The following is a 14,180-nucleotide window of genomic DNA, read 5'->3' on the forward strand; positions in this document are numbered from 1 at the left end:
GTGGGCTGACACCTGGAAAATCAAAATTAATGCAGAAAAAACTAAAGCCATGATAATTTCGAAACAAAGACCTCCCACTAACACACCCAAACTAACGCTCAACAACACCGAAATCCCCTTTTCTAAATCTCTCAAATATCTTGGCGTTATCATTGATTCTAGACTAAACTTTGCTGAGCACCAACCTTTTAAATTGATAAATTTAAAAAATTTTAAAAATTCTAAAAAATACATGCCAAGGCGTAAAGTAGCAACAACGCTACACATTAAAACTGATGATGGTGGAAAACACCGAAACGTTTTTTTAAATTGATAAATGAACAATAAATGACTGAAGAACCCAGGATTTGATTTTAATTTTGGAATTGAAACACAGTCAGGAAAGTACGTACAATGAAGATTGTTTTTTAAATTAATGAAAAATTTTTTTTACTATCTGTTATTTTAGAGAAACTGATGATGGTGGAAAACACCGAAACGTATTTTAATTGATAAATAGACAATAAATAACTGAAGCCCAGGAATTGATTTTGATTTGGAATTGAAACACAGTCAGGAAAGTATGTACAATAATATGCAGGACATTCCTTTTAAAAAACGCAACTTTGATACCTTTAGAGCCTTTGGGACACCGTGTATATTACCAAAATATTTTTAAAATGTGCGCTCGGTAGGCGTCGGACCATTTATAAAATAATACTTATTAAAAATCAAACGGTTTAGCCGCAAACTTCCGTGTCGTATAGCGTTAATAACCCTGTAAAATAGCACGCAAAGGATAATGACAAAATTTCTTACTGTTCTACTAAAAGATGTGTACTCCAGTCAACGTCTTTGCCTACAATTCAAACCGAACGAAGTATTCTTGCATTATGTGAGCAACTAATTAACGAGGTTTAATCTCCATTTTGCTAGACATTGCTAGACATGCAAACATAATAAGGACTAAGCTTACCAAGGGTAGTCAGCGCTGGGTCTGTGACCAACTTCCATAATGGTATCGGACACCTTTTTGGGACCGCCCATTTCCATACCTTGCTTTTGCCACCAGGCGCAATTGATCAGTGTTCCTGTGGTTGCGTTCATTGCTAGCACTCTAGCAGATAATACTGAAGAATCTGAGACTAAGATGTTTTTTGAAATGGCATCTTGTAAACCTGAAAACAAACAGGTACTTTTGTCATTTTGTCAGTGGTCAGATGCTTTGTGCTGTCTTTGTTGCCAGTTTCATATGCTTTATGTTATAGTCAGCACTTGGATATACGAGTATTTAGTAGTTTAAAACAGCAAATAAATATTGCAAATGCAAGGGGATTCATTGTAAATGGAAATCCATAAAGTTCGTACAGTACTTGAATTATGATCTGGTAGTTCAATATTTTGTCAATGGCGTGGTAGATGAGGAATCAATTAGATGATTCGACTGCTTACTTTGCACCCTTTGGTTCAATAAATCATTTGTGTTCAATTTTAGTGTGCGTGTTGTTTGCAATGCAATTTAATCTGCAGAAATAAGAATTTTTTAATTGAGAAACAGCACGATTGCGCTAAAGGAAAGACGACTGTTCTTAAAATCAAAAAATGTTTTGCAATCTTATCAATCAATTTTCCAACATTTAGACCCAGATTTTCTGAAAGCCTACATCATTTTAATATAATTTCTTCTTGATACATTTCCTGCATTTGTCCAAGTAGCAAGTTTTACGTCAACACTTTCGCATTTTTATTACACATTATTACTATGACCAGTTTTCTATCTATTTACGTATTGATCTGTTATATGTTCAACTTATTTACATTAATTACATGGTGATTCAAAAATGCCGTCATTCTTTTAGGGTGTTTAGGCAGTACAGAAAAAAAAGCAAAAAGATTAAGTAAAAAAAAATTATCATCAAAAACTGAGATATTTGCATAAATCTAGATCAGAAGGACGGCGCGGCGGCAATGTTTTTCACGGCAATCTGTCTTATTAACATTACGTAATAATTCTGAAACCTGATAAAGGGCACGTTAAAATCTTGAGACAATGTTGTCAAATTTTGTTCGGTTTCGGAAATATTTGAAAACAAATCAAACACTAAAAATACTTATTATACAAAAAATAATTATAGAGAAGATTATATTAGTTTTTAAAGCTCTAAAGTTGTAAAAAAATGTGGAATCTTTATTTGTAAAATACTCAAACAGTCGTATTTGCGTAATAAAAACGAAATTTTAATAACTAAGTTTAAGTCAAAAAGTCAGTAAGTAAGTTTATGTCAACATCAACTTGAATTGAAAAGTTCGTTCACAGTTATCACAAATATTCACTCAAATATTGCGTTGGTTCTTTGTTAACCCAAAACGTTTGCAAAAATTATCAATTTTCTTCGCGCCGAATTTATATCATTTCGTAAGACTCTTCTGCATCCATCTCCGAATGGAGCAAAAGCTTCCAACATAATAGATGTGTCACAAATAATCTCGCTGTTCTTGTGTTGACACCTAAATCATCTTAAGTTCCGCAAGACTGGGTGTGGAAATGCATAAAAGATGTAAAAATGGTACTTCTATATTTCAAACTTTCTAAATGGGTAAACAACAAATGCTGAACTTGCTCCATTTTCCATTAATTGGTAGCAAATACGACTACCTATTGTAGAATTTATAACCTTGGCGCTTTCCAAATAATTCCTGGACATCGCTATTGAAATCTTACTACATGCGAAAGCGATTTAGATAGAACGAAAGTTCGGAATATCAGAGAAATAATTACAAAATTAAATTAAATAAAACTTTAATTTAGTCATTCAACAATTATTGTTATGATTGGCTCGAAACGGCTAACCAGAAAAATTTTCGAATGACTATTACTTGCTATCATAAAATACTTAACGTTCTGTTCAGCAGTTGGTACAGATGAAAAAATCTGCTGTGGAAGAGCACGCAGTTATGGAATGTCATTGAAATATTTTTCAAGAAGCAGATGTTTTGCATCAAATTCATCACTTTCTTCCAAAAGTTCCAAAAGGCAGAGAAACCATTGAGACTTTCAGACACCCACACAACACAAGGAAGATATTAGTGCGTTTTACCAGAACTGGAGCAGGATATGGTGGCAGTGAGGAATAGTATAAATACAGCAGTAACAGCAATTGAAGATGCTGAAGACAAATTCCCACTCCAAAGGTCAACGACTTATAATTCCAAATAAGAATTTGTGGAAAAGCGTACGCACTCCGTTTGTTGTTCCTTATTGTTATGCTGTATTATAAGACGGCAACATAACACTACCAAATTAATGTAGAATGAATATAATAAATAGAAGAAAGTAAAGTTCCTTATAGTTTCAACATTTCAAAACAAGATTATATAAGTTTGTAATTTTTGGCACATAATCTAACCCAACAGTTGCTATAACTGAAAACACTATCGAAATTTTAATATACTCTGATAGGATAGGATCCTAATCCTAATTGATTGATCTATATTTTTAACATGACTTGAAGGACAGGTGCATGCTGTTGCATAATGCCTGGAGATACAACTAACCTGTTTCTAACAGCATAATCCCGTTGTTTCGCAAATTAATAAAGCGCAACATAAAACTGCGATAACGAACTCCTTATCGCTTAATTACAAACTTCGTCTCTGAAGTACCGAGTCACATTCTGCTGTCCAGCTGTTGATCGTGATAGTTCAGTGGTGAAGTTGGTGAGCATTATTGGGAGCGCAAAAGCGCAAAAAAATTGTATGTGCGTGACTAAAGTTGAGTTGGTTGAGAACTAATGCCAATCAACAAGGAAAAATGTAAGTTGATGGCTAGTAGATATAGATTTCAATTATTAGTACCAATTTCCATGCAACGCAATCTTATTACCTATCACCTATTTGAGAACAACTAATTTTTTTTACGGTCATACAGAAAATCTCGAACATTTCTCAAAAAGTTCAAATTAATTTTAAAATAAGCTTGTAATTTTACTTTCAAAATCAAATGTTTAATTCAAATGTGTTTGCACTTAATCAGAAATAGCTTCAGAATACCACTATTTTACCTGGGGTGTAATCAACCAAATATTTCAAAAAGCTCTAATCCACTACATATTTTAAGTAAGTAATTTATTTTCGTGATATTTTGAATTATTACAAAGATGTAAAGTACCACAAATATAGCAAAGATGCGGTTTTGATGTGCTGATACATAATGAACTTTTAATTTGATATGCTAACCTTTTCGAGTCTTGTATTTGGACGTTATTGTAAATTCCAAATTTAAAGCGACCTTATCTTACCTTACCTAAAATCTGGCGATTACAAATGATGACTACAACGGTGGATTTGCAATATTTAAGATATGACATAATTTGGTTTGGAGAACAATAAATCATTTGTTTGCGTATATTTTATAGCAACCAACCACTGACTCAATATGAACGAAGACCGTTAATTGTACCTATAGAACAGTGCCCTTTGGTTTATATTAGAAATGGGATAATGTTAACTCACATTTTAATTGTGGTTACATTTTACCAATATCTAAAATAAATATTCACGGGGATTCCTAACTTAAGTTTTTGAAACAAACAATATTTTCAAACAGCTTTTTTTAAGAAAAAAGAAAATTACATCACTAATTAATCAACGATATTGTAGAACAAATTTATGAAACTCTGGCAGTCACAAGAAATTCTTATCTTTTGTGTTGACTTTTTAAAAACTGTTCCAAAACAGTTCAACGCTGCTTTAAATCTTCCGCAGAACATTTTCCTTTCCAAACTCATCCCACTCCTAGAAATTTTATAAATGTTGTTCAACAGTTTAGAAATTATCGTATATTTGGAGAACATCCTGGAACGCAAGCAAGACCACATTTTACATGTTGTTGAGATTCAACTCAAAAAATAGTATGGACACTGCTAGAAGATCAGTTGTATCTTTTTATTTTCAACTTGTCCAAGTAGTACAGTCCAAAAATTACCGCTTCTAATGAAGCAACTCGAAATAAAAGTTCCTGAAATAAAAGTCAGTATTTTAAAAATTTGAGAAAAAAAAAATTGCCGGTTTGCTGTGTTGGTAATTCGCAGGCAATTCGGAGAACCAATTTTCAAGACCGATTTTTCTTAAATGTATTGGACACTGGTAAATGTATTATATGTCTTTGGTTGGGCCGAACATACCAGAGTGTTTGACGAATAAAATGTATGTACATATTTTGCAAAATGATTTGCCCATACTTTTACAAGACGTACTACTGATCATTAGTGACATTTGAAAAAGGAAGTGCTGCAGCTTAGAACAATACTTTTCTGAATAGTTCCATTAGCCCAGATGAACCAGTTGTTTGGCTATGAAAGTTGCCAGACCTAAGCCTTTTTCTGTAAGATTTTACGAAAGTTTAGTTTAGTTTACACGTCACAAATTAATACACACAAATATTTAATTCTTCGTATAGAACAAACCAGAGCAACAGTAAGAGAAACCTCGAATTCCTTAACAAAGAAGGAATAGTGACAGCTTTGGACACACTTAACCTTTTTAATCGTCAAAGAAATGCGACTATTTTCCAATAAAATTTGAAAATGTTAGAATAGCCAATTCTTCGAGAACTGCTAAAGAATGAAAACGCTTTCAAACAAGGTGTAATTCAATCTACTATTGCATAATACTCTAAAGGTCCGAAATGGTTTTTGCTTCGATTTCCTGTATGTATAATTTCGCAAATAATTAAAATATAAAAGAACAGACTTAGGGATTGTTTATACCTTGATCTAGAAAAACCGGATTTTTTATTTTTTGTCCTGCTGTAACTCCCTACATTATGAAAGAATATATTAACTTGAGTAGAGACTTTAATATAGGTTGCAATAGCTGAAACTCAAATACTCGTAATATAAAATTTAAAATAAAGGATGATTAAATTAGCCTGAAAAAAACAAAAACCGATAATAGAGAGTTTCTTCTGGTCTTTTTTTGAATAGATCATTATTAGATTATATTTTAATCAAATAAATCAGAACCTTTACACCGTAATAAAACAGAATCAATGAAAAACTAAATTGTAGAAATATTTAACAGTATCGCTTATATTAATTATTCAGACATAATTTCTAAAAATATAAATTATATATAGATTTAAGAGTCTTAACGTAACGTGCTCTTTCAGGACTTATCACACCAAGTATGACAAATGTCAATGATTATTTCCCATAGCTAACGCGTTTTCAGATTTCAATTTCAATTTATTCGATAAAACCGAATTAATTCCCCACATATATTAGAGAGTGATAATATTTTCATTGGATGCCATTAAGCATTCACAACAGAGAAACAAATAAAATGGATGATCAAGAGTCAGTCTCTCAATTAAGAGTTTAAAACAACCATTTTTGCCATGTAAAAATAAAACTTAAAATTGTTATTATTTTTCTCGATTATGAACCTTAACCCAATGCTGCCTATATTTTGTTCCCAAGCAATGAAAAAATGTGCATCGATAAAATATACTACAGAATAAATCTTATTTTAGGATCCGAATGCATTCACGTAGTCATTTCGAAATGGTTACGACAACAAAAGTGATAACAGATAATGGTGTCTTGGTATGTTATTCATTACTCGTTCCGTTGCTAGATATATGTACATAAGTGATATTATGATTTATGGTTTTATCTAAGGATTACTACGAGTCGTATTTTTCCCATAATTAATTTTCATGTCGCTTTCATGTAGTTGCGAAATACACCGTATAACATTAATACGGTTTAAAGATCATCAAAAATATTCGTTTCTGTAGCTATGAGTGAGTCCAATCACTATATTGAAGCTAATGATTTTTAGATGGTAATAATTATTTGGAAATTATATTTTATTTATTTTCTTCGGATGAAAGTACATCAACTGAATAATTGCGAAATAACTAAAAAATAATTGACGGAAACCTAAATAAATTACTCACTAGAGTTAAAAGAAGTTAGTTGATGAGGAGAAAATTCAATATCATAAGTTATAGTTTGAAAATTTACACAATTAGTCCTAATTTTTGGACAAGAGTTTTATAACTCTTTTGGTTAGGTGACACTTGAAACAATGAAAACTATATAAACTGATATTTCGTTTTCCAACCATGTTGAACTATGTTGAGCGATTTTTAGTTAGTACTATATGCTTCAATAAAAAAGCTGTAAACTGAAGTTTTAATTGTTATCATAAGAACAAAGGTGTTGTAACAAACAATAGAAAACTGTAATTTAAGATTAGATAACATTAAAGTTATTAAAAGACATTTAGAACATTGTTAGATGAAAATTTCCCCAAGCCATACAAATATAATGTACAACAGATGTATTTTATTATATTTAAAATTTAACTTTCTCATTAACCTATTTCGATAATCAAACAATAAAGCTGGTGATTAGAACGCGTAACAAATTTTCTAAAACTCGTTGGCTTATTAAAATAATACGAAATACGTAAGTACTTACATGGAAAATATTTTATTTCTTTCTCTAAAATTTCAGAGTGAAAAGTTCTTCAGCAAAAGTATTTGAGCAATTCATATGTATTTAAAACGATACTAAGGAAATCAATATAGCGTGATGAAGACAAATATCAGGTTTTTTATTACGTTCCCACACAAATGTTCATGTCCATTCATTGATTTTACATTAATCCGGAGATCTGCAACTAAAATACATCTCATCTGACAAGCTAAACCATCCTAATGAATGGCGAAGTGACTAACAAAACACCGTAATTTACTTATAATCAGGTGGTTTAATCGTGACGGTTATTTGTAGAAATTTCAGATTAAATTGTTTTCAATTCACCAAAATGCATCTTGTTGCAACTTTTTATCTTCTATAATATAGCTTTCAACTTGTTTTTTAATAGATGTTTAGAAATCGCAATAGTTACTGTCCCCTTTCGAAATAAATCCTTTACTTATAATGACCGAATCTTAATTACTTACCAGACAATCCTACAATCAGAGCGGGAAAGTGAAAGGATTATGTTGGCTGCTTTGGACTGATTGAAAGAAACGAACGCGGAGAAAGATTGTTGCAGTTCTGCATAGAGGATGGCCTGGTAATTAGAAACACAATTTTGGCTGCAGGTGTAAGCCAGAAATTTCATAACTTATAAGGAGAATACCTATGTTATATAACAACTCAAACAGAAACCATCGGAAAAAGCAAAAAGCAAATGAGACAACATGGATCCCGAAAGAAATATTGACAGAAGAAAATGCGAAAACTAAGATCCCTCTAAATAAAAACAAATACAGATCACAATCAAAAACAAAAAACGAGTAACAAAAGATGTACCAGTACAGATATTATTATATACGAGAAGCTAGAGCAATATTCATTAAATTTAAGAACCTGCTAACGACCAGGGATTTGTTGTTGGAGCTAAGGAAAAGGTTTGGGTTAAAAGATTGGACTCGGATTCGGGAAGGTTCAAAGAAATTGAAGGCTTTTGAGTTGCGAACAAATACGCTGAGGATATCCTAGATGTATAGGGTTGCATTCGAGCAAGTTTCGATAAGAGGGAACAAAGAAGTGAAAGTTTTGTTTATGGTTAAAAAATCTGGTCTTAATTAATGATGCAAGAAAAGTTACCCGGCAGTAGAAATGTCAGCCACTGGAAAATATCTTGACTGCATAGCCTACCAGACCGGTTTCGTCTAAAACTCTGTAATTTTCATCGAAGATTAAAATAGTAATGATTATTAACAAGAGCAAGTAAGCTAAAAAATTATTTCATAATAGTTTTTAATGCTCAATCTATATTTCTTCGGATCTTACGAAAATTGTTTTGCCCTCATACACCACCAGCTCATTAGAATCTGAAATATTATAATATTAGATACTTCAATAAGTAGTCCTTGATGTTGAAAGGGACAACATTGGCATTTTCCAATTAGGAAATAGCACAGTCAGCAAGAACTTTATTACTATCGGGATAAAACAAAAACCTTTTGAGCGACACTTGGTGCCGTATAGGAGGGCAGAAAAGCTCTCGAATAATATTAACAATAATGCGATTACAAATAGGGGCTTTCTGACACTTAGCTTGAATAGCATAATTTTCTCCCTAGGCATTTTGCTGTCACGGAAGGGATCTTTAGATAATTTGTGAAGAAATTGTGTTTGACATAATTTTCCACTTAAGTTAAATTGCTTTCAAACACGTTGTAACATTATTATCGGGAGAACAACAATATTTCAATAATACCATGGAGTTTAACAATGTTTCTTCTTAACTCATTCACATTGACAGCAATAATTCCTTCAACAAAATTATAACTTTAACTATTTGGGCTATTAAAGGGCAATACGGTGACAAAGTTGGACATTAAGATTAAAAGTTTTAAAAATACTATTGAATATAAGGAATAAAAAACGAAAGATATAAGACAATGTCTTATATATGTCATATATCACTAGTCATGCAGAAATTTCTTTTTTATCTGGTATTTTTTAGATAATCTTCACAAAGACCAGCTTATCAGGCCAAACACCATTGTATTTTCCAATTGGATTTAGAAGCTCAATATACGTTCGCACATCCAATCAAACTCAAATTTTATATCCCTCCTTTAATTCCGTTAATCCACGCATAATCATTGATGATCACTTCTGATAGACAACTAATCCCAACTGTTTTCTTAATCAAAATGAATATCAGTAGACATTTTCTTTCTCTTTACTTGAAATTAATACAGGTGTAGTAAAGAAGCAAGAAGTAGACAGTATCTCATAAACTGAAGGAGTATTATACACCTTTTGCTCCTAGCTTAAGCATCAATATCAAAATTATAGATTGTTCGTATTGAATTTGGAAAAAAAAATAATTGCGAAACAAATTTTAATGGCAACGGTAACTTTGTGGTTGTTATCTTAAATACCATTTTAATGATAACATTGTGAAACAGATATGCAAACAATCCGTGAAAACATTATTAAAATTGAACGTCACATTTCGATGATTGCCTAGTTTGTTATTCCCCTTACACAGCAACATGCGTTTGCTGTCTCATATTTTACATAATTCTCTGCACTCTGTAAAACTTAACATTTTCTCATAGAAACAATACGTTTTCTTCTGTGTTACGAAAAAGTTTTAGTTGTTAATTGGTATGTATACTGGGGAGAAAGTTGATGGTTGAAAGCTCCCAAACATTGATACTGTGTCTGATTGTCTATGTTTGAGTTAGCATTTAAAACATAAGAGAAATATAAGGGAAATGGATTAGAAAGAAATAATGTTTCGCGGCGCCTTCAAGACCCAAAAAACGCACCGGTTTCATGTAAAACATATTGTAATTAAAGGTCGTATACTTTCTGTGGAAAAATACAAAGCACAGTGCGATATTACCTGTTTCCGATTGAATTATTCGAATCCCATTTCTCGATCCTCTTTTCTATCAGAATACATCAGAACCCTGAATTCACAATCCTAATTCCTCAGAAAGAAATGCCGCTCTTGGAAATAAAATTTGAAAAAGTATCCAAAAAATATTGATAACAGTAATAAGCTTATTTGCCACCGCCTTTCAACTTTCTAAATTTAGACTTCAAGCGCTAATGCATCCATATAAAGTCGAAAGCTCTACCAGATTTACATTGCCCTTTATAAATATTTTGGACATCACTCGGAAAAAGTTCGACATAAAATCGTTCCTGGTGAATCGTTTATTATCTTTACGTAAATTGACAGGTTTTACAGTGAACTGGCTCAGCGCCCCCAACCATTAACGAATTTAACGAAACAATCTATTTCCACATTTATCGGAAAAATGTTTCTGCAAAACCCTCTTTTTAGATAAAATAATTATCAACTGGAACAGTATCACATTTCAATATTCAACTTCAAATAAGAATTAAATTACTCCACTCTTTGCAAATAGAAGCAAGTCTAAACGTAAGCAAGATATTCAATGCAAAAAATAAAAAAACTTGAAAAATTGATCGCTTGAGAAAACAATAGTTTTGTATAATTTATAATTTCAATAAAATTACAGCCCTTGGTGCCGGGCGGAAAAATCTGCCAAACAGAAAAGTTGCTAGTCATAAATTGCCTTTTGCAAACAATGACGTTCCATCTTCTTTGTCCAAGTTAAACTTTAGTTTAAGTTTAAACAGTTTCTACAAATGATAAAACTATGCATATAAAAATATATTATTTTTTAAATCGAATAAATTTTGAGAAAAAACAGTTAGAACAAAAATTAGCTGTGAAATGGGAGATAATAAACAATAAGAGAACAAGCCTGGGAATAGTAATACAAAATGATTCAGCAGTGCCTTCGAAACGCCTGAAGTACTCCTAGAAATGAAAATTTTTATTCAAAAATTCTGAGGCCAGGGAAATTGTCAGTTTGTCCAATATTTGATTCAGTTCTCTCTGTGTCAAAGTGATTATAAAAAATATTGAAATAATAAATTAAAAGTAGAAAATACAACGGCGCCATTCACAAAACAACCGGATGTTAGATTGAAGCTTAGTATCTGCAAAATTAATCAACACCTGCGCAATTTATCTAATTCGTAGAAAAGTCCCACCAGCGAAATCCTACTAATTAAAAACAATCCAGGCGTACATTAGCAAACTAATTCCATAATAGAACGAGTAAGATTAGCCTTCCAGCAAATGTTTCAAGGTATTTATTTTGTTACGAATTGCCGAATGTTTAATAGGACCCTTGTGAAGTACTATTTCAAGTTTTTCAAGTAATTAGTATTTATAGATATGATACGCATTGATTTAAGTATCAGTTAAACGTTAGATTTTGGGTGTTTTATTTTTCCTAGTTTGTCATTAACAGATTAGGTAAAGTCAAGAACCAAAGGTTGAATATGATTTATCCTTTTTATATTCAATTTGATTTTTACGTTTCTGGCATTGGCGGTACAATCTATTTTAAAACGTGGAATGTTAATGTGGCTGATAAAAGCAGTGTAAATGTGTGGCTAAATTTCCATTTATATTAAATACTCTCTCAATAAAAGTTAATTGGTTTGATGGTATTGTTAATGCGGTTAACAATTTTTGAAAATCAGCATGGTTTTTCGGTTGAAAACATGTAACATGCGTCATGTAATATCCCTTTATACACTAAACTTTTATATCTATAATAAAATATTACGCACTGGATATATTACAAAACGTACTATTTGCAAAGCACACTACTTTTATTGTTTCCGAGATTTTTTAATTTATCTGAACACTTATTGAAGCCTGAAAGATAACTTTGATGATCAAATGGATCTTTAATCGTTTAGAACCGAAATCATGTACCTCGACCCACTTAAATAAAACAAGGGTTTGAAGTATTTACACGGAAAATTGATATTCCAGAAAAGGTCCAAGATTTCCTGACTATTTAAAGCAATGAACAAATAGGAATATCCAAAAATTGCACAACTTAATCTCTACCAGTGCTGCTAACCGTTTTAGTCACGTTCTGGCTAAAATTCCATCCAGAAGATGCCATCAAGATTCTTATCAAATACTTACTGAATCAATTTGACTGCAACAAAAGCAGTAAAGTGATACAACGAAGAAATATAAATGTAGCGCCATTAATATGTTAATGTCTCAGATATCAATGAAGAACTGATTCTCAATAGTGGTAAACACACGGAAAATATAAAGATTTTAAAACGAGATAAAGACTGGACTAACAAACAATACCCAGGTCGATCAGTTGATTATCAACAATAAGTAAACAAAGAAAAAATTAAAAAGATAACTATGTATTAGAAATAATTTCAAACGTTACTGTACACTTAAAAATTTTATTACAATATATTTCGTGATTAAATATTAGTTCTTTAATATTGCAAAGCATCTGAAATCAACATTTGGGTTATTTATTGAAACTAACTTTTATCAGTACTTTCGAAATTCATTAAGATCATTGGCTGAGCAGCACAATAAACATTAGCGACGACAAACAGATATTAACAAAACCGCTAATTATCATTACTGATAATACTTTTGTGAAGGTATGTAGTTTGAGTGAAATATATACTTTTAGTGAAAATATAAAGGTGTACATTTTTATATTTTGGTCGGAAGTTTCATCAGTGTTAGCGAAATGTGAGTAAAGTAATTTTAATATATATTAAAATGGACGTATCAAATCAATAAGAGCAATAAATGTTTTTTTTGTTTGAACGTTACACATTAAACATATGAAAAGAAGCGTAGTAAAAAAGTAGTCAACTTTGAACTATTGTAAACAGTAATTTTTTCCACAAGATGTAGTTAATGATAAAAATGATCGATAAATAGGCAAATAAAACCAGGATACTGGCCACGATTAATTAAATATTTATTGAAATAATTCATGTTAGCAGATAATTTCTGAACTAGTAGTACTATAAAGTAACTAGCAATAATAAATAATGCGCAAAAGAATGATGGGAAATGAAGCAAATTTGTAACTAAACGACCGAAAAGCCAGATCAATGATTCCGCAATTATTCAAACGCGAACGAATGGAAGCAGAAACCTATTTATAGGACTTTTTTTCGAAATTTGACAATATTTATTCATAGCCTGATTATAATACCAGATATTTTCCGGTTTTCCTAGGGGGCTTATGGATTTACGATACATAAAATGTACGAGTATCATCATCTTGTGTTGAATATCCGCCAAAGCTACATAAACACATTCGCAAAGTCTGGCTACCCAAAATACTTTATAAAATCAGTTATTTCCTAGATAAATGGTTATTTTAAGTTTTAAATTATTTTTGTGGCTATTTAGTACATTCCCACTCTCGACTTTCCATTGCATTAAGAAAAATAAATCGACAAAAATTGTTAACGTAACCGCTCGAATATTAATATTAAATTCAGTAAATATGGCATGAATTAAATATATGATCTTGGATAAACGAAACCGGAAGAAAATATCTAAGTAAATATTTAAATGGAAACAATAATAATAAATTAAATTTTACTGGCCGCAATAAGAAGTATTCATTTATAATTACATTAGAGATTTAAATATTCTATGAATACATATATATCTGTATATCAAAAATTATTAACAACAAAAACAAAAAGTTATCATGTATTCAATAAGTATACATATAGCTGTCGATGTGAGTAGACGTGTTCTAGTCGCGGTGATAGTGGTGTTTACAGTTAGAGGCATACATCGATTAAATACCATTC

The 14,180-nt window shown here is 31.3% G+C and overlaps 2 protein-coding genes across 6 annotated transcripts in view; one reads left to right on the plus strand and one right to left on the minus strand.

The window, feature by feature from the left end:
- The window catches only part of LOC109537818 (probable G-protein coupled receptor CG31760), a 117,305-nt gene that overhangs the window by 62,866 nt on the left and 40,259 nt on the right, over positions 1-14,180 (minus strand). Inside the window, exon 5 of the mRNA XM_019904720.2 lies at positions 956-1,157. Within this exon, the coding sequence (XP_019760279.1) occupies positions 956-1,157 (202 nt within the window). The remainder of the gene's footprint in view (positions 1-955; positions 1,158-14,180) is intronic.
- The window catches only part of LOC109537819, a 20,450-nt gene continuing 9,914 nt past the window's right edge, over positions 3,645-14,180 (plus strand). Inside the window, exons 1-2 of one of the 5 annotated variants that reach the window (XM_019904722.2) lie at positions 3,645-3,792; positions 6,512-6,584. The gene's annotated coding sequence lies outside the window, so the exon portion shown is untranslated. Of the gene's footprint in view, positions 3,793-6,511; positions 6,585-9,971; positions 10,125-11,570; positions 11,651-12,857; positions 13,093-14,180 lie in introns of those variants that run through there. The other 4 variants (XM_019904721.2, XM_019904724.2, XM_019904725.2 and 1 more) reach the window with 4 other exon arrangements.

The sequence above is a fragment of the Dendroctonus ponderosae genome, unplaced genomic scaffold (genome assembly GCF_020466585.1).
Source record: "Dendroctonus ponderosae isolate FM_Combo_2020 unplaced genomic scaffold, Dpon_F_20191213v2 Dpon_F_20191213_2, whole genome shotgun sequence".
NCBI classification, from domain to species: domain Eukaryota; kingdom Metazoa; phylum Arthropoda; class Insecta; order Coleoptera; family Curculionidae; genus Dendroctonus; species Dendroctonus ponderosae.